Source organism: Bison bison, unplaced genomic scaffold (genome assembly GCF_000754665.1).
Source record: "Bison bison bison isolate TAMUID 2011002044 unplaced genomic scaffold, Bison_UMD1.0 scf7180017864517, whole genome shotgun sequence".
NCBI lineage: Eukaryota > Metazoa > Chordata > Mammalia > Artiodactyla > Bovidae > Bison > Bison bison.
Genome location: NW_011495070.1, coordinates 6907256 through 6934132, shown reverse-complemented (window position 1 = coordinate 6934132; position 26877 = coordinate 6907256). Strand labels below are relative to the sequence as shown.

The 26877-nt window shown below is 35.6% G+C and overlaps 1 protein-coding gene across 1 annotated transcript in view; it reads right to left on the bottom strand.

The window, feature by feature from the left end:
* Positions 1 to 26877, bottom strand: part of NAA15 (N(alpha)-acetyltransferase 15, NatA auxiliary subunit) — a 75822-nt gene that overhangs the window by 16959 nt on the left and 31986 nt on the right. The window contains exons 4-15 of the mRNA XM_010830286.1: positions 24244 to 24401; positions 22712 to 22846; positions 21340 to 21493; positions 17881 to 18000; positions 16458 to 16553; positions 16192 to 16298; positions 14135 to 14207; positions 11401 to 11570; positions 10103 to 10255; positions 9245 to 9373; positions 7822 to 8035; positions 2929 to 3122 (exon numbers count right to left, since the gene is read on the bottom strand). Coding sequence (XP_010828588.1) covers positions 2929 to 3122; positions 7822 to 8035; positions 9245 to 9373; positions 10103 to 10255; positions 11401 to 11570; positions 14135 to 14207; positions 16192 to 16298; positions 16458 to 16553; positions 17881 to 18000; positions 21340 to 21493; positions 22712 to 22846; positions 24244 to 24401 — 1703 coding nt within the window. The remainder of the gene's footprint in view (positions 1 to 2928; positions 3123 to 7821; positions 8036 to 9244; positions 9374 to 10102; positions 10256 to 11400; positions 11571 to 14134; positions 14208 to 16191; positions 16299 to 16457; positions 16554 to 17880; positions 18001 to 21339; positions 21494 to 22711; positions 22847 to 24243; positions 24402 to 26877) is intronic.

Genomic DNA, 26877 nt, shown 5'->3' with positions numbered 1-26877 from the left:
AAGCATATAAATAGGGATGATGTTCTATAACCAGTGCTTTAGGATAAACTACCCTTGAAAATCCCTGAAGTTAAGACACACAGATATAGCTATGAATATACAATATCACTAGTTTGTGTTGTATGTATGAAAATCATATATTTAAGTATCAAAATCGCAATCACTGTAGTAAGACAGTCACACTATGACGGGCATATAAGAACTGAGATGGCCGTCAAACCTCCCACATCTCAAACTCAGGTGGGGTTCTGACGCTCACTGAGGTAAGCACTGGGTGGAACTGCCGGCATTATGTACACTCTTTTCTGCCTCTCTCTCAAAAATGCAGGGGGTGCAGATTCAAGATCAGAGTTAACATCCCACAAGCCTTGCAGCCAAAAGCCCAAAACATAAAACAGAAGCAATACTGTAACAAATTCAATAAAGACTTTAAAAAATGGTCCACATCCAAAAAAAAAATCTTTAAAAATACCAACTAAAAACTACTGCCTCATGGTAGTTGGATAAGCAAGCAATACATTCCATCAAGCTTTCAGATTTACATTCAGTTAATTCAATATTAAGCTAATAAACCTCTTATTTTCCTTCTCTCTTTCTTAACTAGAATAGCTGCTAATTTAACAATGCTTTTATTTAAATTATCTTGATCTGCTGCTGCTGCTGCTAAGTCGCTTCAGTCATGTCCGACCCTGTGCGACCCCAGAGATGGCAGCCCACCAGGCTCCCCCGTCCTTGGGATTCTCCAGGCAAGAACACTGGAGTGGGTTGCCATTTCCTTCTCCAATGCGTGAAAGTGAAGTCGCTCAGTCGTGTCCGACTCTTCGCGACCCCATGGACTGCAGCCCACCAGGCTCCTCCATCCATGGGATTTTCCAGGCAAGAGTACTGGAGTGGGGTGCCATTGATCTGGTGAACTAAATTTATCATTTACTACCTGGAAGAATGATGAAATTTAAGATCAACAAAACAAAAAGAAACAAACAAAAAAAGCAACTATAGATTAGAGACCCATAATTGGCAGGCAGTTTTTAAAACAGCCTGCGACACCCCTCCTGATTGTGGCAGTGGTGTGAAGTCTGGCCTTGCACCACATGGGGTGTGGGTGAGTGTGGATTCTATGAGATGCAGGCATCTTGGATGCAGGCATCCTAGAAGGAGAAAGGTGTTACGTGCCTAACAGGTAAGAACAGTATATACTGAAGAGGAGTCCATGAAACCGGGTGCCTTCCACTAGGCTCCTTCCAAATAAAGGAGTCAAAAATACTTTCTATAGTGCTTTTGCTGTGAGACTTTACAACCCTCTAGCTACAAATGACTAGACTATAACTTGACATCTGGCCCCAAAGCAGCTATCATAGGCTAAGCAAAGAAAATGGAACAGCGTGTAAGGAGACAAAGTGTGAAAAATCTGCTATGCAGGGCACTCCTTATCAGACAGCAACTACAGACAAACAGAGCCCTTCTTTAAACTATAAAGAAAGACATAAAGAGTTACAGGAAAAAAAAGTCATTGAGTCATGAGACAGAGAGAAAACGTAAAGAATGAGAGCGGCAGGCAGTCAGTGATGGTGGTAAAAGTGGTAGTAAGAAAAAAGCGGAGGCATAAAGATGGAAGGCCCGTAAAGTTGGTATTATCCCAAAGGAACTCTGCAGTTCTCCATGGGGCCTGAAAGGTCAATTTTCCGTGCTTCTTCACATCCCTGTGTAATAGTCTTTCAATAAACTCCCAACAACAATAAAAAGGCAGTATCTTTGTTTCTAAAAAGCACAAAATTATTTGTCAATACAGCTTTGTGAAATCCAACCTACATTTATCAATGGTTCTTAAATAGCAATAATGCTATGAGATATTACTGTCCATCTGCTAGGATATAATTCTAAAAGTATTTTCGAACTTTATTTATTAGGTGTTACAACTTCCCTTAGTTATAAAGCAATCAATGACTTTGAATTTTTAGTTACTAATAAGGCTAAAGCTCAACTCTAGGGTTATTATTTATTATATTGCTTTAACATAATAAAGCATGCAGTTACTCACACATGGAGTAGGAAGGTGTCAAGGGTCAGAAGAAAAGTGCATAGGTATGTTACTGATCAAAATGATTTACATGACAATGAATGCCTTGGTTTCAGTCTAACAGTTAAAAATGGCAGATAAGATTTTTGGCTTGGGGAAATATTTGAGGACTTTAAAGACATTAGGTACAAATAGTTAAGTACAATATCCTGTAAGTTGACAACACGAGTGAGAAACATATAGAATTCACTTTTTAAGACGCTCAATTTAGACTATATAAAAACTTAAATGCTACCTACCACTTATAACTCTGATGCTGGGAGGGACTGGGGGCAGGAGGAGAAGGGGACGACAGAGGATGAGATGGCTGGATGGCATCACTGACTCGGTGGACGTGAGTCTGAGTGAACTCCAGGAGGTGGTGATGGACAGGGAGGCCTGGCATGCTGCGATTCATGGGGTCGTGAAGAGTCGGACACGACTGAGCGACTGAACTGAACCGCTTATAACAGACTACATTCTTTACACATATATTTTCTCTAGTCCTAACATCTTGTCTAGTAATGATTTTTCCTAGTCACATTTTATAATTGAGAAAACCATCAGAGAAGTTAGACAGAGTGTCTAAGATACACAGTGACATCTAAGAGCTAACTATGTGGTCCCAGATCAGAATGACTCAAAAGCCAAAACTTTCCAATATACCATACACAGTACTCAGAATCATTATTTCAAGTTTTAAATGTGACATACAATCAGAAAAGAGAGAAGACAGAAGAGACAGAGGAAAGAAGGAAAACGAAAAATAAATCTCTTACTCTAAAATCTATCAAATTGGCTAAAAAAGACTATAAAAACAAGAGCTGGTCATGAGATTTCACTCAGTTGTGCTAAGTACTATTTTTAAGTACCTTGGCCAGTTTCTCCGGAATAAGCTCTTCTTTTGGGCCTCCAATTTCCTCATCATCATCATCCTTCTTCTTTTTCTGATTTCTCTGCTGCTTTTCTTTTTCTGCATTTTTTTTCTCTTCCTCTATCTGGGCTTTCTTTTGAGCTCTTCTTTGTTTATTACGTAGCTTCTTTAGCTCTTTATCAGACATGTTTGCTGTAAGCAGTGTTAAGAAAACCATCAACGTGTTAATCAGATTTATAATGATCAATTACTACTATATATTAATAATATTCCCAACTCCCATTAAAAATATCTCATATTACACATGTTCATGTGCCTTTAATAAGGCTGCATTTGTTAAAGAACATAAACATCTTCAAAAAATTTGTGAAACCAAGAGGAGACCTCCTGTGACAAGCACAGCAAAGCACAAAAGCATGAGTTCCTCCAGCAAAATTAAACTACCTGCAGTTCTAAGAATGTAACAAGCGGTTTCAGATCCCTATGGCACTGTATTATGCTTTAGTTAGGCCTTCTCTAATCCTGTCAAACAGTGCTGCCACCATGCCTTATTCTGCTTGTCATGATACTTTATACATCTGTTTCTCTTCTAGACTGTGAGCTTCTTGGTGGAAGAAACCTTGTTTTACTCAAAATCTTTCTGCTGTCAAGGCCTAGCAGCATACCAAAACACACAGAAAACACTCAAATATCTGTTGAAGGAAGAATGAATAACTGTATAGTAAATTTAAAATGTGACATTAAAAATTAACAATTATTCTGAGGTAATAGCCACAAAATGTCTTAAAGAAAGTCTAGAAATCTCTGATAAACATGCTATAATACAGTGGTAACACTGTATTGTGTAGACTTAAAGCAATAAATCTGAAAGCCACATGTTCAATAGGTATTTGAAAAACACTTGATAATGAAATGAAAAAAGTCATTCTAAAATACTCTACCACTATGGTGATTTTTAAATATGCCCACAAATTCTTTCCTTCAAAAAGTAAAGCCTATTTCCCCTTCCCTTGAATGTGAGCTATACTTAGTGACTCGATTCTAACTAATAGAATGTACTAGAAGTGAATATTTATGACATCCAAGATTAGGAAATACAAGCACTGTGGATTCCTCTTTGCTTTCCCTTGGATCACTCAGAGGAAACCAGCTGTCATGTTGTGAAGAAACCCAAACCACCTCACGCAAACACCCATGTGGCCAAGAACAGAACTCTGGCCATGAGTAAGCCATCCTGAAGTAAATTCTCCAACCCAGGCCAATCCTTTGATGCCTTGGCTGATATCTTGACATTAGGAAGAGAAAAATGGGTAATAGAAACCTGTGTACCAACATCCATACAACATAGTTTTCAGTATGACTTTATAATAAGCTTTGGGCTTCCCTGGGGGCTCAGGAGTAAAGAGTCCACCTGCCAAAGCAGGAGATGCGGGTTCAATTTCTGGGATGGGAAGATACCCTGGAGAAGAAAATGGCAACCCACTCCAGTATTTTTGCCTAGAAAATCCCAGGGACAGAGGAGCTTGGCAGGCTACAGCGCATGGGGTTACAAAGAGTCAGACACGAGTTAACAACTAAACAACAACAACAATAATAAATTTTAATATATGTGAGAACAAGACACCATGGCCACAATCCACCAAAATATTTTTTCAGAGCTTAGATTATGATAAAAGTGACATTTTAAACTTATGGATAACCTATTCAAATAAGAACTATTTCGAAGTCAGCAGTGTTTTATTTGGAGATAAAAAAGCCACCCTTCACCTCCCATCATATATAAAAGTTATCTCCAGATGATCACACAGCCAAATGTAAAAATAACAAAGCATACATTACGAGAAAACAAAGAAGATATTTATAAATGTGTTATACATTTTGAAGGAGAAAAGCCTTTCTAAGCCAAGACCCAGAGGCCATAAAGGACTAAAATAGTTTTGTCTTAGAAAAATTAAAACTTTTACATAATGAAAGATACCCATCATAAAGAAACCTAAGACCCAAGCAACAGGAAGAAAACATTTGCAACACATAAATAAGGATTAAGGTCCTGAACACATACAGAGAGATCTCCTACAAACCAAGAAGTTTCAAAATAAAATAGGTAAAAGATATGAACAGGCAATTCATGTAAGAAACCCAAAAGCAGGACTTCCCTGGTGGTCCAGTGATTAAGAATCTGCCTTGCAATTCTTCCCCCTTGCAAGGGACTCAGGATACAGGGAACTAAGATCCCACATGCCTCAGAGCAACTAAGCCTGCAAGCCACAACTACTGAGCTCTGTGCCACAACTACTCAATCCGTGCGCTGCAACAAAAGACCCACACTATGCAATGAAGATCCTGTGTGTTACAACTAAGACCCAAAGCAACCAAATAAATAAATGATTATAAATTAGATGTTTTCCCCTAAGTAACAAAAATGTAAAGGATGAACAATTTTCAGTGTTAGCAATAAAATAAAAGACAATCTCAATACACTGTTGGTGGCAACAAAAACTTTTATGGAAGGCTATGCAATTCTCATCATCTTTGACCTAGTAATTTCCTCTTCTAACAATCCCTGCTAAACAAATATGTGCACAGTGATGACTTATAGGACATTTACTTCAGCACTGTGATGGGGAAGAGGGAACCCTCGTTCCCATTAACAAAATTTAAAATGTTGTAAACTTTAGAACATTGTGAATGATATCATCCCATTTATGGGTTAAAAAATAAAACGAACAAAAGAACCACCCTGAAACATATGTGCATATGAAACTGAAAATGGTAATTGTGCACAAAAGAAACTGAACATTTAATAGGGATAGCCCTTTGAAAGGAGAAAACCTTCAGGAGGGAGAAAAGTGAAGACGGATTTTCACATATGCTAGGTGTTTTTCTGAGTTGCTTTAACTTTGTATATTCCAGAGTTAATTGTGTATGGGGACTTCCCAGGTGATCCAGTGGTTAGTACTACACACTACCACTGCAGGGGGGACGGGTTCAATTCCTGGTTTGGGAACTAAGATCTTGCATGCCACATGCGTGGAAAAAAAAAAAAGTTAATTGTATATTATTTGCAGAATTCGAAGAAGATGTGGAAGGCAGGAAGAGTAAATAGGAAAGTAAATAAGCAAAGCCAGAGGATCACTGCTATCATCTTCAATTATAAATTGTCCTACAGATTCTCACTAGCATTTTCTTTCCAGCTGAAGCAATAACAACAGAGATTTAAGTGAAATCTGTACAAGGGTTTCAATATGTGACCTTAGAATCTAAATTGTTCTTGCTGCTGCTGCTAAGTTACTTCAGTCGTGTCCGACTCTATGCGACCCCCATAGATGGCAGCCCACCAGGCTCGCCCGTCCCTGGGATTCTCCAGGCAAGAACTCTGGAGTGGGTTGCCATTTCCTTCTCCAATGCATGAAAGTGAAAAGTGAAAGTGAAGTCGCTCAGTCATGTCTGACTCCTAGCGACCCCACGGACTGCAGCCTACCAGGCTCCTCCGTCCATGGGATTTTCCAGGCAAGAGTACTAGAATGGGTTGCCACTGCCTCTTAAATATTGTATAATAACAAATTAACAAAAGGATCCAAAGGTCTTTAGCAGGAGGAAGAATATAAAAAGTAACCAACCATAACCTCAGAAGAGGAGAAACTCAGGGCTGAGGAAAAAAATTCTGACACAGTTTTTATACCCCAACTCCCCTAACATTTTTGCCCTGAATAAAGTCACAAAATTTTTGGACAATTAATTTTTTATCTTTTTACATGCATAGGTCACTTTTATTCTGAGATCCTTTCCCAAATAATTATTTTAAGGAAGACTTCTTCCTACACATCCTGACATCTTGCTATTAAAATGGCATGTTAAAAATGGTCAAGTGATAAATCACTCAGCAATGTTACTGGCTTAATTTTAATTCTAACCTGGGTATTAACGTTCAAGCAATATCCATCTTTTAGTATGTCATGGTTTGTGCTCAGTCGTGCCTCACTGTATTTGCGATCCCTCGAACTGTAGCCCACCAAGCTCCTCTGTCTATGGGATTTTCCCACCAAGAATACTGGATTGTTTTAATTGTTTTAATCTGGGTTGCCATTTCCTCTTCCAGGGGATCTTCTCAACCCAGGGATCAAACCCCTGTCTCCTGCATTGGCAGGCAGATTCTTTACCACGGAGCCACCATATTAAGTTAAAGTTGATGAAATTCAACTCCTTAAAAGCTAATGATCTATGGCTGATTCATGTTGATATTTGGCTGATAACAAAATTCTGTAAAGCAATTATCCTTCCATTAAAAAATAAATTAATATTTTAAAAAGCTAATGATCAGTTACAAATTCTTGCTTAACTTTTAAAGACTATAGTCAATAGTATTTTTCTTTTGTTGCTCAGAGAAATTCACAAAACAGCCATCGCCGTTTTCTAAAGCATGGATAACATTGTCCCACAATGTGCAAACAGAAAGCTCAGGAAAAAGGCTTCCCTGGTGGCTCAGTGGTAAAGAATCTGCCTGCCAATGCAGGAGACACAGGTTCGATCCCTGATCTGGGATGATTCCACATGCAGTGAGGAGGCCAGGCCTGTGCAGCACAATTACTGGGCTTGTGCTCTACAGCCTACATGCTGTAACTACTGAAGCCTATGAGCCCCAGAGCCCTGCTCCACAAGAGAAGCCCCAACAAGAAGTCCATGCAAAGCAACTAGAGAGAGTGGCCCCTCCTCTGCGTAACTAGAGAAAAGCCCCTGCAGCACTGAAGACCCAGCACAGCCGAAAATAAATTTATTTTTAAAAAAAACCATCTTTCAAAAAAAAAAAAAGCTCAGGAAAAATCTATGTTACACAAAAACATAAATATACATATAAACACCACAGAAAAGAATAACTCTTTGAATACTATACCTGTATCAGCTTCATGTTCTTTATTCTCATCTGTAAGAGGGCTGTCATGAAGCTTCAAATAGATCTCTATAGCAATTCTTGCGGCCTTGAAGTAAAATGGATGCTGTCGAAGTACATCTTCTAGCTTTAGTAAGTCCACATATGATCTAAGGGTAATCTTCCTCATACAGTATGTATGAAAGTCAAACTGGTCATCAGTGATTTCTATAAAATGCTAACAAAATTATCTTTTTTATTATAGTGAAGTACAGCAAAGAAGCTACAAAAATGAAAGCCTTGGAATTACTTGTTTCCAGGGCATGAAAATAAAAATCAGTAAAATTTTAAAATATTAAAAATTACAATAATTGGATTTGAATGCTTTACATATCAATTAAGCAAATACAATAGGCCATTACCTAGCATAGTTTGTGGCATACATTAGTGACTGAATTATTTGCTGAATGAAAGGAAACACAATGCTTTATTTTTCTAGTTATTTTATGTTTATTTGATGATTTCACATTTTAGAATATCAATAAATATCTTTTTTTCACAATGATGCTTTAAAATATATTATTCCTTCCTTAATCATATTTAAATAAAGCTACCATCATAAATCCAACAGAATTTATTAGCATACATAATGGTGCAGTACAGTAGATTTACATGTTAAACATTCAGCTTTTATATTTAGAACAATCTGCAAAGGATTTTAATATGTAGTATTTGGCAATTTTTCTGAGAATACAAATCTGAATCCTATGCAATGAAATGTTGGTATGTGGGAGAGAAATTAGTTAGGAAGTAAGTCAAGTAACCAGAAATTAACACATTTCAACTAACCTCTGGGATTCTCAACTTGTAGTAACAAAAGAAGCATGAATTTATATAAATTATTTATATATATATTAAAAACATTCAAAAAAGTGAAAGCCAACTACTAGTGATAGAAATGACTAAAAAGTGAAAGGACTAAGAAAAGAATAAACATCAGAAAATGAGAAATTATATAGGTTACAGAAGTACTGTGAAAAGGCTTCAAAGCTTGTATCTAATATTTATCAAGGGCATATGGCACCACCAATCAAACTCACAACCATGAGATTTCTAGCATAGCTTAATGAGCTTTGTATGTATTAATGAAGAAGCAGCATCAATTTGAAAGAAACATCCAAAAATCAATGAAAACATAGTCAAGATACAAACTTTCCATTAAGTTTTTCACATGAATTCTGATGGGAAGAGTAGACAATGGAGAAGTCTGCTGAATATGTAATCTATATTATTTTTATTATAAACTTTGAAAAATGTGAATAGTGATTTTTAGCAATTACTTGTTATGCATTAGAAAGTGAGAGAAAAGAAAAATTAAGAGGATTTCCCCAAAACTGTCAATGGGTAACAGAATAAAATGAGAAACGTTTATGTATATATTACTTACTCTCTCAATCTCATGACATTTCTTAAGTGCTTCACCAAATTTATTCATTGCCTTATAAGCTTGGGCACATTCTGTCTGGAACCACATGCACTGCATTTCATTTAAGTTCTCGACTGCTGATGTTCCTTCCTATATGAAAAGCAGACATAATCAAAGACGATTTCTTACCAAATACATTATTACACCATGGGATTTAATTGACTGAATTTTCAGAACAATTTTCTATTTTTTTAAAACCATTCTCAGAGTAAGAGGGAACAGTTAATATGTGAAAGAAATTAGAATTATATTTCTAACCACTAAAAAACCCTCATAAATGATTAATCAAAAAGATCTACATAATTTGGGATGGGACAGTAGCACATACTCAATTAATATGAGTATATTCACCCCTAAAAATTTCAACTGAACATATCTCAATATAAATCAGAGTTTAAAAACTCAGTGGGTTTAAAAACCCACTATAAACCTTATTTGAAAAATGATGTGTGTGTGTGTGCTCAGTCATCTCCACCTCTTTTGTAACACCATGGACTGTAGCCCACCAGCTCCTCTGTCCACAGCATTTTCCAGGCAAGGATACTAGAGTGGGTTGCTATTTCCTACTCCAGGGGATCTTCCCAACCCAGAGATCGAAGCCTGGTCTCTTCCATCTCCTGCACTGGCAGGCACATTCTTTACCACTAGTGCCACCTGAGAAATGTTTTATAGTAATACTGATTTCAATTTTTTTTGTCAAGGCAATTTAATTAAAATCTTATCTTGATATGAAAAATATCAGAAGTAAACTTTGAAAAATAAACAAGTTATACAAGTATGAACTTTTTATTCATAAACAAACAAACTAGCTGTACAAACCCTTGTAAACTTGGAGCACATTTCTTCAGCCTCTTTTATCAAATTGGCTTTTAGCATGTACTTTGCACACTTGGAGTTGATAAACCTGTCTGCTGTGTCCAAGGCCTGGGCCTCATCCATCCACCTTGCAGCTTCTTTAATATTCCCAGCATGCTAAAGTAAGAGGACACAAAAACAAAATAAACCTGTCAGTATGCTAATTTTACTACGCAGGTAATTTCTTTCCTGTTCATAAATAACTAAGACACAAATGCTTCCAAAGGTAACCTTCTATCTCTTACAACCCTAATCAACACAGATGCATACCATCTACTATAAGTTCTGATACCTTTCTGGCAATGTAGACTATGAGCTCTCTGACAGTAAAGATTTGTTTTAAAAATTTTGTCTACTGTTATAACTTCATTGGCTACACACTACAACAGTGCCTGGCATACAGTGAATACTGAAAAATAATGGCTGAATCAAAGAATCAAAACCTTTTAAGTGGGAACAACATAATTCAATGTAAAGGTCATAACAGGCAAAAGGATGGCCAAATTTCTACTCTAAGGTATCGTGGAAACATTACAATTCGGACCACTAGTGGGCATTCCATGACGATCCTCATTCTTAATTCATCTAACTAGTCCATCTGGCAAAGCCACAAAACTAATGAGCATTACCCTGGCATTTAAAAACTGCTTTAAAATGTTACTTAATTTCATTATTTTTTGGTACATAAATTATTGGTTTAGAACTTCTTCGCCAAGAGCTTCTATTATTTAATTTATATTAAAACTTTTAAAATGATACTAGAACATATGACTAGAGATTCTCAAGCAAGACACAGGAATTGAAGAAGCAGAGATAACATGCAGAATTCACAGTAGAAATCTCCAGTTTCATTTTATTAAGATTACCAGATACTGATACATGATCATATTCAGATGTTAAGAGAAACAAACATTTCACAGCAAATTTAATTACTTTTGATTATCTTTGCTAGTTAAAATCAAGAAAATAATCAGATATGTGTGAATGCATGAGAACATGTATTATGAACAATCATATATATGAATAACCATTGTGTATATTTGTATACACGTGTTGATGTATATATAGATGCAAATAATTGAGCAAATCAGCATGACCATGAAAAGTCTAAAAAGCAATCAGACTGAGAAAAACATTTGTTATTCCATGTGTGCTGAGCTATCCAATACATCATTTTTCTTAGAGCATTTAGAATGTAACATATGTTCTTAAAAATGTATGTCTCATTACCTCATAAGAAAAAAAGCAGAAAAGATTTTTACCTTATAGATTTTAGCTTTCACAAGAAAGAGTTCTATCAACGTGGGTGTACTTTCAATAGCGGTATTTATGTATTCCAGAGCAATAGATGGCTGACCAATTTTATCATAATGTTGTGCCAAGTAGTACTGGACCCAAAGTAACGTGGTTGGTGGTTCCTCTTTTCCATCATCTTTAAAGAGTGGGGGAGGAGGTAGAGAAAAATTAGTCATTATCTATATTAAAGAGACTAGCCACCTCAAAGTGGCTCTATCTTTATTAATAAGGAAAGTAGGTCAAATCGTGTTATTTATGCATCTAGTTATGAAACTAGCTCTAAATGTATAAGATCTTTGGACAGCACCACACTTTCTGCTCTGTATCATTACAGCTCCTAGCACAATGCCATGCTTATCATAAACATGGCAGATAAATGAGATCAAAGCTGTAACAAATTACCCAAAAAGAAAACTGGGGGGTGGGGGATAGAGACAACAAATTGTACTAGAACTATGGTCAGGATGTTATGTATGAGGGGGGAAAATAAGAATAAAGAGAAAATTTCCATTAATGTAGGGTTGAAAAAAAAAAAAAGAAAAAAAGAAAGGCATGACTGCTTAACTGGGTTTCTAGCTAATGTACCAAACTATACAGAAATATAATTGTGATGTGGTTATTTTGAATTCTGCTGATAAGATTCTTAATATATCTTTATTTTGAATATGCAAAAATGCATACTTTGGGTTAAACTAAAAATTATACCAAAAAATGAGATAAGTAAAAATACTTATTCTGTATTTTAGTTCAGTTTTATTTTTATATACTCACAAGAAAATGTGTAAGTTAAATATACAACCCACACATTAAAAAATGCTTTTTAATACAAATTTCTAAAATCTAAAGAACTGTCATTTGCTTTCAAAGAAAGCAACAGATTGCTTATTTTTATCCTAGTAGAAGTAGGATGGCTCAGTGGACAAACAATAGGAGTGGAACTCACCAACTCCCGATCTGATAGATCTGCAACTAAAGTGCTGCATATTCTTGGGCATGTCATTGAACCTCTTCCACATTTGTAAAATATGTAGGAAAATGCTGATAATCAAAGGAACATCATGATGATTAACCAATGAAACCATGGTAACGCCTTCTAAAAAGTACTATTAAAATTCACCTGAGACCTAGAAACAGTGATCAACTCAATAGCAATAAGCACCCCAGGTCCCATATTGGGTTTTCCCACTGTAGGAAACAGGGCTCCTTGGGAAAAACAACCGATTACAGGTCTGCTATGGGCAAGTATACAAGATGAACTAGAATATTTCTTTATACAAAACTGCAAGGAAGCTATCAACTACTACCCTAGTATGTGAAGGCTGGAACCATTTGAAACTGCAATGATTTAAAACATCAAATATGTTTAAAGCCATGAATTCAAAATAATACCTTTATAACACCTTTGAAGGATGCTACTAATAGTCAATTCACTATTTTGAAATTCATTAGTTCAAACTGGTGAAGAACAAAAAAGTAGGACAGGCAAAGGTGAAAAAGCATTTATCTTGCTTTTTCTGTATAACCTGAAATGCTACATTAGCAGATATTAATATTACTAGTTTGTAATTTGTAACAGTTCATGTAACACATGAAATAAACACTTCATGCCTTCTGATCAAAGGACACACCACCACTTGTGGAATAATCTTGCTCATCTCTTTGTCTTTAAAACAAAATGAGGGAAAAAAATAAAATTTCATCAAACCTGTAGACAGTCAGATCTGTCCATGTGAAGTTTCTGCAATGATGGAAATGTTGTAGATTTGCCCTGTCCAATATGGTAGGCATTAGATTTACAAAGCTATTGAGCAGCAAGTGAATGTGACTACTGTGACTAATTAAATTTACTTAATTAAAAAAAATTTAATAGCCCCATGTGACTAATGGCTACCATACTAGACTACATAGCTCTATATTTAACTTACAATGTATAATAAATCCAGAGGACAGAGAAACAACTTGTTAAGCAACACCATATGGGTATATTCAGCAAAAATTAGACTACAGAAAAACTAAACACATACACACACACACACACACACACAACTAATAAATAAATTGCAGGAAAAAAGAAAAAACAGAGGGGAAACTTACAGATTTATAAAATAAAGTTAAAGAGACATATCAACAAAACTCAAAGTAAAGATTTCATCTGGCTCTTCATTCAAATAAACTTCAGAAACAAAGAGAAAAAATATTTTTAAGGTACCTGGAAATGTAAGCATGGACATTTCCCTTTGATATTAAGGAAGCATTAATGTTCAAGTATGGTGATGCTATTATGGTTGTGATCTTTAGAATACTGAAATATACATGGATGAAATGATGTGATTTGGGGGATTTGTTTTCTAATAACAAGGGAGTAGAGGAATACCAGTAAGAAATATAGATGAAATAAGGTTGCCCATGAGGTAAAAATTACTGAAGTTGAGTGGTGGGTAAATGGAGGGTCATTATATTATTACATGTAGTTTTGGAGATGTTTTAAGTTCAACATAAAATTTTCAATAAGCTACTGTTATCATCTTCTTATCAAATATTTTCACATAATATACATATTAATGCATCTTAAAGGGAAAAATGTTTAAATATACTAAGCTTATTGACCAAATAATGAACAATACTGACCTTCTGATCAAGAATTTCATAATATAGTAAGATTTTTAAGACTTTTTTAAAACATAAAACTTGAGCACTTACCATTGGGGTTAAATAACCGGCAGCTTTTTAGAGAGGTTTCATAACCTACTACTAATTCTTCTATGATTGCCACCTACAGTACAAACACACAAGCACACTTTAGTAAAAAAAAGAAAAAAGAAAAATTATTATATAGTTACTATGCTTGTGCAAAGCATGTTATTTACTATTAGAGGGCTAAATAAATATTCCAATTCCCTCTCTCTTCTGATTCCACCCCCGGTCTCTCACATACATACCTTTTAACCTATGGATAAAAATTTAAGACTATACACTTTTGAAGGTGTGTTTTAAGGCAAAACTTACAGGATGGACAAAAAGAGGTAATGTTATGGATTATTTTTTTAATCTTGGTTCATTTTTATCTTAATTTACATAAATAATACCCACAGTTAATATCTGCACTTTAGAAATCAAGAATTAAATACTATGTGAAAAGAGAAATTCCACCAATAGATGACAGCATCAAGTCTCAATTTCATCATCCAGGGGAAACCATCAATAAAACAGAAGCATGGAATAGTAGGTGGGTTTCTGAGATCTAGGAGAGTGAGTGGCTGTCCCAGTTCTGGTTTCTCTTGAGTCATGACTATACTACTGACTCATGGCTTTGTAAGAGATCTGTGAATACTTTTAATTTATAATCCCCTTCTTTGCTTAATCCATCTATAATGAATTTATTACTATAGAAGCTCTCGTAAATGACCTCAACTTAACTGACTCAACATATTAATACCAGCTCTCTTCATTATCTCAAAAAACTGTGGTCACAGCTAGGCTATTCTGAAACATTCATGTTCTTCTGCTCCCATAAAGTGAGCTACATGTTTACGAAGAGTTTTGTTTTCCCAAGCCTGTTTGAATTAGTTGCATTCATTATCATCACTGCAGAGTTTAATCCAGTATTACATAAACTTAAGAAATGAGAACAAAAGAAAGAACTGTTTCTGTAAGTTGAATGAATACTGTGTGTGGAAAGACTCAAAAGATAAATTAGGTTGTTTTCTTTTCACCAATCTAGGTTTAAATAAGACAACCATAAAGGGAGAAGTCATAATAATATATATGATTCTACAATCAAGACTGCTTCACAAGCATCACGTTCTCACTCTGCCCAAACTAGAAGAAAAACATTTTATTAATGTGATTTAAGCAAGGAAAAAAAAAGAAAAGTGAAACAGTTGTCAATAAAGCCCATATCCTAGACCTCTCAAGAAAAGACTGGCAAATAAGCACCCTTTCTGTGCACTGGCTTCCCCGGTAGCTCAGTTGGTAAAGAATCCATCTGCAATGCAGGAGACCTGGGTTTGATCCCTGGGTTGAGAAGATCCCCTGGAGAACGGAAGGCTGCCCACTCCAGTATTCTGGCCCAGAGAATTCCATGGACTGTATAGCCCATGGGGTGGCAGTCGGACACCACTGACCGGCTGACTTTCACTTATGACTTAGACTGTGCTTTAAGTGTTTAGTATGTTTAATCTGTTCCATCTTTGAAGTGTTTTTGTTTTTTTAATCCAGCCAACATGTCTTGTTGTCACTGCACTTAAAATAATCTAAATTAAGATTAAAACACACTTAAACAAGCATTTGAATACTGTATTCATAGCTGAAAGAACAAACTGACTTACTGGGACATTAAACAAATTCTTCTGACAGAATTTTTTTTCTACCAACTAAAAAGGATAAAGATTACTAAGCTAAAACTTAGTTTAGTTTAAAAACAAAAAATTACTTCTGGCTTTCACCCTGAGGAGGGAATAGAGACAATATTGAAGAAATCACTACTGTACCAACTTTTCATACCTGCACTGATTTATTAAAAAGTACAGACCAGAAACAAAAGATAGAAAACAAACAGGTGGTAAATTATTCAGCTAAAGAGAGAAGACAATGAAAAGGAAATAAACAGAAAGCATTTAAAGTCTAAGGGCTAGGAAGACTGTTAGCAGATTCACAAAGTGTGTACTACCTGCATGGGTAATCAAAAACCAATTATCCAAACACCAAGCAAAGAAATCATAGTCAAAAAATAAAACAACCAATGTATTTTGCTTTACCTTTTCTTTATCTTTGTATAACGACCTCAAAGTATTGAAGACTGGTGGACAACCCTTGCTGAAGTTCATCCTTAGGAACTTATCCAAACATTCTTTAAACTTCTCACCTTGGAAGAAAAAAATCTTGTTGACTTAAACATTTACCCAGACAACTCTAACATGGCGTACCTTAAAATCTTAATATGCATACTCATATATTTAAAACCAAGGGCAGATATTGTATACCATAATATAATTTCCATTCCTTTGCAATTATTCTCACTTACCAGATAAAAAGTTTAATGGCAGTCTTCTTGGCACTAATCCCCTGGGATATTTAGTCCAGGCCTCCTCATAAATTTTTAGTCGTTCTAACATATTAGCTGCAGACCAAAAAAAATTTTTTCCTTATGTAATTATACATTTTGCTAGAAAATTACAAATTTCTGAAAATATATAAAAATTACCATATTTAAACAGAAAATTTGAACATGGGGAAAAATTATCATAATGTAACCACCTAAATATACCAACCATCATTTTAGAATAATTCCTTCTAAAATTTCCACATTTTAACCCACAATTACATAAAATACATGATTTTCCTTATCCTGTTCTGCTTTAGGTGGCCTTTCAAATTCTGATTCCTCTACTTAGTTCTAAGAAAGGCTCAGTTATTATGTTTCCATAATGGCTTTTCTAATGTTCTCTTCAGCCTCTTCTCTAACATCTTTCCTTTATTTTGGAACTTTGATTTATTATCTATCCTCTATCTTGATTTTTTCATATTTCTTTTATATTTTCTTTTACTTTCAGGTGAGAACTTTCCTTGTTCAATCAGTCTTCCACTTCACTAATTTTCCTCAGGTATGGCCTCTCATATTTAATCTATAAAAACTTTAAGTCCCATCAGTAAGTAGGTTTTGTCACCTCCCAGATTCCATTAGGTCCTTTCTCATAACTGTCCGTATTTCCCCACCTCTCTTCATCATGCACTCTTCTGTGCTCTCTACTCTGCCTTTCACCCGCACTCTTATTTCCATGCTAGTGTTACTACAGAGAATGGCCACTGTTACAAGGTTTCTCTCACATTTATCAATGTACCAGGAATAGTTCACTATCAGTTGTGTAGGAAATTTTGCTTCAAATTCTATCATCCTGGATAAGACTCTTGCCTTTTTGTAGATAGCATGTTTCTGGGACTTGTCCTCACAAGTGGGTCCCATTCATGCGAGAGAATGGTTGGGGGAAGAGTCTCTGGACCAAGTTTATTTGCGTTCTTCTTCTCACATAGGAAACAGTGCTTCCCTTTAGGTTGGCGACATTCACTTGCCCTAGCAGGCCACACTCTGCTATAGCCACAGGTTACCACAGAGTTACGCTTCCTTCTTTCCTTTAGGGAAACAGTTCCATTTCTATAAGTTAGCATTTTCCTTTCATATTTCTGACACTGCTATTCATTTGTGAATTTTTAAAACTTGTTTCCAAAACTCTTTTTACAACTATTTCTATGAATTTGTAGTAGAAGAGAGGTTTCAGAAAACACCTCGCCTGCCATATTAAATGGAAGTTCACAAATGTACTTTTGTATTCAGATTTTGAACCAATTCTTAACCAGTTTTTCTAGTCAGCATTTTCAATGAATTAACACAATGTATGTTAACAAAAGAAGCAATTAAAGCTTATAAAGTAAATTTTAATCAGTGTTACCTGGCTTAAGTGCCTTTTCCAAGCCTTTGTAATAGGCCCAGTTTTCAGGATTTCTCTCTTGCAATCCTCTGTAAACATCAGCTGCATCTTCCAAACGACATAATTGCAACAGAAGTTCCCCTGATTTAAAAAAAAAAAATTGAGTTAACTAAGTATGTTTAACTTTTCCTTAGACTTTCTCTTAAAACCTCTTCAATATTGGGAAGTGGGTTCTCAACTCCCTTCAATAAGACTATTTACAATGTTACAGTATTGTTTCTCCTTTTTTAAAAAGTTCATACGTAGAAATGTTATCCTCTTCACATCCTCAATTTATTCAGGTATATGTCTAATTCCAGGCTACTTTCTCAAATTGACTGAACACAGTCACTAAGCCATCATCTACTCAGTTACTCCTGACAACATACAGACAATTTGAAAATCTAAATTAATGGCCAGTCCATTACCCTAACCTTGTGATGTTTTAACCAGCTACGAAAAGATTCTGCTCTAGCAGCCCAAATCATGGCCACATTGTCTTTCTTCCAACTAATGAGTATACTCTCTTTTTCATCTACCAAATACGTATCCTGCTTTAAGCTTAACCATCTTGACTTTCTTCCTGTCTCACCAATCCTACCCTTCAATCTTAGAGAAAAACTGTTCCTGTTTCTTCAGGCCTTTCAGCAAACTTTAAAAAGACACTGCTTGTCTTCCCTGGGCTGTATGACCAATCTCATCCATGAATGACATTAGCAGCCACAAATATGGTAACTAATCTCAAAACCTAGGCTCCCTGGTTTACCAGTTTTAAGGTCTGTATGATCCCAACTATTCACTTGCTGCACACCTTCTCATAAAAGAAGCTGCCAGATGAAGGCACTGGGGCACTGGTTTCACTAGAAGCATATTAGCTCCAAACTCACCTAAGCCTCAAACACTGCTCAAGAATCCTTTTCCCTACTTTAATGAGCTCCCATTCACCAAAGGTATTATTTTCAAGCCAAGAATGCATTCTTGCACCCCTTTTTATTATCAGGTAATAAAAATGAACACTTATTGAGTGTGAAAATGACTTTTCAAATGTTTCACATGCATTAACTAATTCAATTCTCAAAGCTCCATGAGATAGGCTACTATTATCTGTGTCATTTTAAAACAAAGAAAATCAGTAAATGCTCCAAGGGTCTCTCAGACAAAGTCAATTGTTAAAGAGTCAGGATTTGAACCCAAGCAATTTGGCTAAAGTAACCCATATTCTTAATGTCTCTATCCTGAGTGGTTCTTACCAGGTGCATTTTTGTCATCCAGGAGACATTTAGCAATACCAGAGGCATTTTCAGTGTCACAACAGGGAAGCGGGTGCTACGGTATCTGATATAAGCTACCGATACTGCTAAATATTATGCAACATACAGGAGACTTCAATCTCCAACATCTCAGTCCCAAAGTGTCAACAACACCAAAGTTAACAGTCTGCTCTACACTGACGAAAAGACTGCTTTACTAAAAACATAAATAATATCCTGTAACCTTTCTCCCATATGCCACACCCATCCATATTTCCTTCTCATAATCTTTACCCACCTTTTCCTTGTAGAAGGAACTGATTGCATAACAATTAACAATGAAATTTTCTGCCTAACTATGCCAACCACTCACTCCAGGAAATTCCTAAATTATCCTGACCACCTATCACTAACATCAATGCCTTTGTTACTGGAATGCCCAATGATTGATGATTCTACTTTTAGTTGTTCCCTTCTATTCTCTTTATATTCCCTGTCCCCACCACCTGATTCACCATAGATATTCAAAACATATTTTGTGGAATGAACTGATAGCTGTTTCCTATTTCACTGGGAAAATGAAAGCAAGATAAACTTCCAAATTATCCACCACACTGACACACCTACTTGCCCATACACTCCATCATCTCTAATTACTGTGGATGAACTATTCATGTTGTTATCTAAGGCTAATCCTTCAATTTATCCACTAGATCACATCCCCTCTACTGTATCAAATATTCCATCTCATTATCCGGTGAGCACAATAAATACAATCTGCAAAAATCTTTTGATTCTGCAACCCTTCCACCCATCACTACCCTGGATGTGCTTCCTATACAGCAAAACTACTTGGTTGAGTCATTTATGCAAGCTATCCCTCAACTCCTCTACTAAAATCTCATTGAAATCTACTTGACCTGTTTGGTGTTTTACTACCCTCCTTCCAAATGTTCAGAAAGTCCTTTTGGTAAGGTCATCAGTAACTTCCAAATTGCTAAATCCATAGGTCAATTCTGAGTCCTCAGCTTGATCTGTCATTCTTCCTCACTAATAAAAGTTATCAAAAGAGTAAAATAAAACAATGTACTTAAGAGTATTTGGAACAATGTCATGTATTTCCACAAAGAAACTGAAGCCCAATCTTGCCCCTCATCATATAGCTGGCTGGTAGACAATGAAGGAACTGAAACTGGTTTTTTAATCTCATCATCTTTCCAATTAGTCAGAAATCTACTCCTTTATAACTAATAGACTGCTCAGGAATGATCAAATCATGTGAAAGTGGCTGTCTTGGATCTAGAGTTCACAAATGAGTTCCAGGCGCCTTGGACTTCCATTTTTTTTCTTGCCAGTAGCATTATTCTCTGCTGAAAAGTTCATCACAGAAGAATAATGGCTAAGTCCACTCTGCACACAGACACCACACTTCTCCAGTGTTCAACTTCAAAGGCAGTGAGAAATTTGAAACCAACAAACTTCAGCTGCCTGGTCTAACAAAGGCAAAGCAACATTTCAGAAGGCAAGTCTTAGAAAGTACTCAATTACTTGTTGTTTTTCTTTTGTTTTCCATAATCAGTTCCTGAACTTTTAAAACTACAAAGACTCCTTTTTCACAGCCCTCTAATAAATGGTAACACTGGAGATCTTTATTTAAGGATCTACCCATCCTCCTATCATAATCCACACATACAAACCTGAGTTTCTAGTTCATGTTTTCTGTATTCAGAAAGATATTCAGGTAAACCATAAAGAAGCCATAAGTATACTGCATACCCATAAGCACTTCAGTGAAGTCTGATTTATCAATATATATTACTGACAATAAAGAAGTCTGTTGTACACATTCAGTTTTGCTAATAAGCAGTTTCTTAAAAACTTAATCTTGTCTTTCAAAATTGAGCAAACTGCCTCCTATATTTTAATCAAACTGTAATATTTTCAGATCAGACACTTAAATAAACAATACTGCACTGAGTTACTTCATTCAACAATTTATTGTTCACCATTATTTTTTCCTATAACAACATCTACTGTTTAAATGTTTTTCCTACATTACAAATTATCTGAAGTGCATGAATAAGAAATAGATTTTGTCATCAAAGAGCTATATTATATGCAATGATTTTTCAGGCTTGTTTTTTGTCATAGTTAAATATCAGAATAAATTGCACTCTTAAAAAAAAAATACCTTTGGTTTCTTCTACAGCAAGTTTATCACAAATCTGCTTTTCATAGGTACAAAGATGTTCCAGAGCTTCTCTATAGAGACCTGCTTCACGAAGAACTTGATTCTGATATAAAAGGAGTTCACTATATTCATAATCCACTTTATCAGGGGATGTCTACATATGGATACAAGGAATACTAACAGTGAGAATTTTATTTTCATATTACAAAACTTTTCACACTTAAATACATACAAGCAGTCAAAGGATAATATACGGTTGATAAAACTCATTTTTAAAAATTCCTAAATATCTCTCTAGGAAGCAACTAAAACTGACAATATTAACTTAAAACCCACTGAATAAAATAAGAATCCATAAGTCCTTACATATAATAAATAAATAGGGGAGAAAGGAAAGCTTACTAAAAGTAGAATGTCAAATAAATCTAGAAGGAATAAGAAAAATCACCATTTTGCCACTATCATAGGAATGGCTTATCCAAGGACGAATCATAATCAAGGAATTTCGCTAAAACTAGTGGTGAAAGTCTGATGAGGAAGAGACTACTCATAAAGCCTCACATTATTTATTAAATACAAAAAATAACTGGTTTATAGTGAAGAAACCTGACAGTCACCACCTTAACCAAGAAACCAAACGGATCAGACACCACATGGCTTTTAATGTGGTGAGCAGAGAAGGGCTCAACATCACTTCTGCAGTCTTCTGCCAAAAATACATAACAGTGTCAATACTGAGGAAACATCAAAGAAGTCCAAACTGATGAATATCCTACAAAAGCACTTCCATGACTCTTCAAAACACCAATGTCATGAAATAAAAGAAAGCCTTTGAAACTTCCAGATTAAAAGGGACTATAGGAAAATGATAATTAAATGTGAGGTATGATTCTAAATTGAATCATGGAAATGAAAAAAAAAAGAAAAAATCCTAGAAAGGATATAAATAGGCCAGTTAGTAAATATTGAATATCGGTTGTGGATTAGATAGTAACAGTCTATCAATGTTAAATTTCCTAATTTTTTGATAATTTATACAATACTATCTATAAGAGTTAACAACTATAGAGATTCTTAGGAAATACCACACAAAAGCATTTTAGGAGTAAAAGAGCATGGTGTCTACAATTACTCTTGAATGTTTTAGGAAAAAATAGCTAAGTACATACAGAGACTATAAACTAAACGTATCAAATATTAACAATTACTTAATGTGAGTGAACTTCTATTATGTTCTTTGTTCTACTCTTGTAACTGTTCTATAAGTTTGAAACTATTTCAAATAAAAAGTCAGTAAATCTGTATACACTTCTCTGTTTTAGTTATACTAAGAATCAGACCTAGTTTACTAGGTCTAACTTCTGGTTGTTACCTGCTGTGTTTTCCTAAATTCTTCTAAAATCTTTGCTGCCATTTCATAATCTTCTAATAAATGGTAAGCAATAGCATAACCAATCCATGATGCTCTCTGTGCAGGTCGAAGTTGAAGTAACTGATACCTCGTTTCCTTTAAGGGAAAAAAGAACACTTTTTCTTAGGTTTACAAAAAAAGTAAATGCTCCTTGAAGATCATATTAACTCACAACAGTAACACAATGATGGAAATGATAATAAAAAATAGTTTTAAACATCCATATTGTGTAGCTTTATGGAAGCATAAAAGTATTTAATAAGCACAGTGAAGCTTCCAAGATAATCTTAGAAATAATTTTTCTAAAAGTTAAGACATGGTACCCTTTATTACTTACTCATCTACTTACTCTGAGAAGAAAGAATGGAAAAGATAGTCCAAAGGTAAAAAGTTTTTTATAAATGCAGTGCCCAACTACTGAGTTAAGATCTTCAGAAAGCAACTCAGTAGGCACTTCATGGAAGAAAAAAAAAGAGGAACTAAATAAATCTGAATTAATAGACTGATTTTTTTTTTTTTTTCCTATTTTTTGGCTGGGCCATGCGGCAGGCAGAGATCTTAGTTCCCATGCCAAGGGAACCCATGACCTCTACAGTGGAAGTGTGGTTTCATAACCACTGGACCACCAGGGAAGTCCCTTAATAGACTGATTTTTAAGGGTTACAATATAGCTATAGTGGTGATCATTTTGCAACGTATAAAAATATCAAAACACTATGTTGTGCACCAAGAACTAATATGGCAGTTAAGGGCAGTTAAACTTCAAAAAAAAAAGCCAAATAACCAACTAACGAAACTCACAGAAGAAGAAATCAGATTTGTGGTTACCAGAGGTGGGAAGGGGGCAGGATGGTGTACTGCATGAAGGTGATAAAAAGGTACACACATCCAATTCCAAGACAAAATTAAGTTCTAGGGATGCAATGTACAAAATGATTAGTATAATTAACATTTCTGTAGGCTATATGTAAAAACTGTTATGAAAGTAAACCTTAGGAGTTCTCATCATCAGGAAAAAATATAATTTTTTTTCTTTTTGTATTATTTTATATCTATATAACATGATGCATGTTCACTAAACTTGTGGTAACATTTCATGATGTAAATCAAATCATTATGATGTACACCTAAAATGTATGCAATACTGTACATTAATTGTATTTGAGTAAACCTGGAAGGAAAAAAATCTCCCCTTACCAATGTAGCTACAAAAACAGAATGTTAGTCTCTATGGAGGTAAAAAGAAGAAATGTGTGTGTGTGTGTTAATTTTTTACTAAATTAACTCAATCTTATACAGTAATCCAACTGTGCTTCACAGTAAAGTAACTTTTAAATCTGCTTACTCCAGTTACAAACACAACCACTACTGGAGGAAGGAGGCAAATTCAATTAATTTTTTTTAATGGAAAATTTTTTATCAAAAAGTACTCAAAAAAGTTTTAAATACGTTAACAATATTTCCTCATTAGAATAAAAAAATTCTCTACTTACCCTGTAACCCTCAAGATCTCGCATTTGAATTTGTAATAAAGAAAGGTCCCTTAAGATTTGAAGATTGTCTTTATCCCATTTTAGCGCATTTCTGTAACACTTAATGGCTTCATCATATTTCTTGTCTGACCTCTGGAGAAGGCCATAAACATGCCAACCTAAAGGATTTAGTTAAGGATACAACCTACAAGTCAAGAAATAATATTCCAATAATGTTCTCCAGGAAACTCAGAAAGTTTCAGCTGTTTATAAAATTACAAGCTTAAAAAAGAGATGGAGAAGGCGATGGCACCCCATTTCTGTACTCTTGCCTGGAAAATCCCATGGACAGAGGAGCCTGGTAGGCTGCAGTCCATGGGGTCGCGAAGAGTCAGACACGACTGAGCGACTTCCTTTCACTTTTCCCTTTCATGCATTGGAGAAGGAAATGCCAACCCACTCCAGTGTTCTTGCCTGGAGAATCCCAGGGATGGGGGAGCCTGGTAGGCTGCCGTCTATGGGGTCGCACAGAGTCGGACACAACTGAAGTGACTTAGCAGTAGCAAAAAAGAGAAAGAATATAAAATAGTAGTAGCTTGATAACAACGGAAAACAATACAGCTTCTCAAGACAAAGAAAACAGGTCTAGCCTGCCTTATTTTAAATAAGTTAATTTAATCTTACTATGTTTCCTTAATTATAAAATGTAAATAAAGAGAAAGTCCATACAGCAAAGCATAGCAGTATGGTGACAAAATAGAATAACATGTATAAAGTGTTCAGTGGCTGACCCAAATAAATGGCTCAATAGATATTAAGAATTATCTATTTTTGAAAGAGAACAGGTATCCACAACATAGCATGACATACATCAAAATTTCCTAAGTCTAGTAAGAAATACAGGTAAGTAAAATTACAGTAGGTCATACAACTGTACTACAAACGGGAAAAGTATGTACAGAATCCCACTCTCCTAATACAGGTCTTTTTTCACTTTAGATTTTGATTATTGCAAATCACCCAACCTCCTGCAGTTTCTCTGCTTTCACTCTCACTTGCCAGAGTAATCTTTCTAAAATAAACACAATCAAAAGAAAAAAGTCTATTTCCCTTTCCAGAAAGTTAATATTTCTCTCAGATCAGGTTCAAACTTTCCAATCTGACAACTTTTATAACAAGAACCCTTAATGGAGTCAGGACATGCAGAATGTCTAGGGTGACATGTATAACTAAAAAAATATATATAATGTTATAAATTTTATTTGAAAAATGATCTTTGGTTTTATAATGCAAATCTTCTCAGTTGGAACGTGGCTTTAAAAGCCTGAGATATACTACCCTTCAAAATCTGGCCCCCATAACCTATTTTCTCATTCAGCCCACCCCCATTTTAACAATACCCTATTGTTTGAGGACTTGTTCAACTCTCTTGAGCACTGAAATGCCTTTTAACTGCCTCTAAGCTTCACCGGTGGCTCAGTGGTAAAGAATCTGCCTGCCAAGGCAGGAGATACGGGAGATGTGGAAAGATGCCCAAGAGGAAGAAATGGCAATCCATTCCAGCATTCTCGCCTGGCAAATCCCATAGACACCGAAGCCTGGTAGGCTACAGGCCACAGGGTCGCAAAGAGTTGGACACGACTGAACACACAAGCACACATAAATCATCACCTTCTAAAAATCTATCCTCAAAATGTTTAACACTGCTAAAAATTTAAAGAAATTTATGTTCATCAAGAGGAACAGAATTATATAAAGCATGGTAAGTCAATAGAGAACACTACACCAATATTAAAAATGATGGGAAAATATCTACAACAGCCTTATTAACTAACCCTTTGCTTACCTTTATAGTTTCTGGTTACTCCTAACTCACTTCTGCCTTACTGGATTAGTGATAATTTTTGAACAAGCTTTAACATTTTATGTAATACTTAGAAGTGTTAAGCTTCTATCAAGTATCTTCCTGCACTAGGCTCCTAAGATCCTTGAGAGCAAAATCCATTTCTTTTCTTACTTTATATTATTCCAGTGGTTCAGTTCAGTTCAGTTCAGTCGCTTAAGTCATGTCTGACTCTTTCCCATGAATTGTAGCACGCCAGGCCTCCCTGTCCATTACCATCTCCCGGAATTCACTCAAACTCACATCCATCGAGTCGGTGATGGCATCCAGCCATCTCATCCTCTGTCATCCCCTTCTCCTCCTGCCCCCCATCCCTCCCAGCATCAGAGTCTTTTCCAATGAATCAACTCTTCGCATGAGGTGGCCAATGTACTGGAGTTTCAGCTTTAGCATCATTCCTTCCAAAGAACACCCAGGACTGATCCCCTTTAGAATGGACTGGTTGGATCTCCTCGCAGTCCAAGGGACTTTCAAGAGTCTTCTCCAACACCACACTTCAAAAGCATCGATTCTTCGGCGCTCACCTTTCTTCACAGTCCAACTCTCACATCCATACATGACTATTGGAAAAACCACAGCCTTGACTAGATAGACCTCTGTTGGCAAAGTAATGTCTCTGCTTTTTAATACGTTGTCTAGGTTGGTCATAACTTTCCCTCCAAGAAGTAAGTGTCTTTTAATTTCATGGCTGCAATCACCATCTGCAGTGATTTTCGAGCCCAGAAAAATAAAGTCTGACACTGTTTCCACTG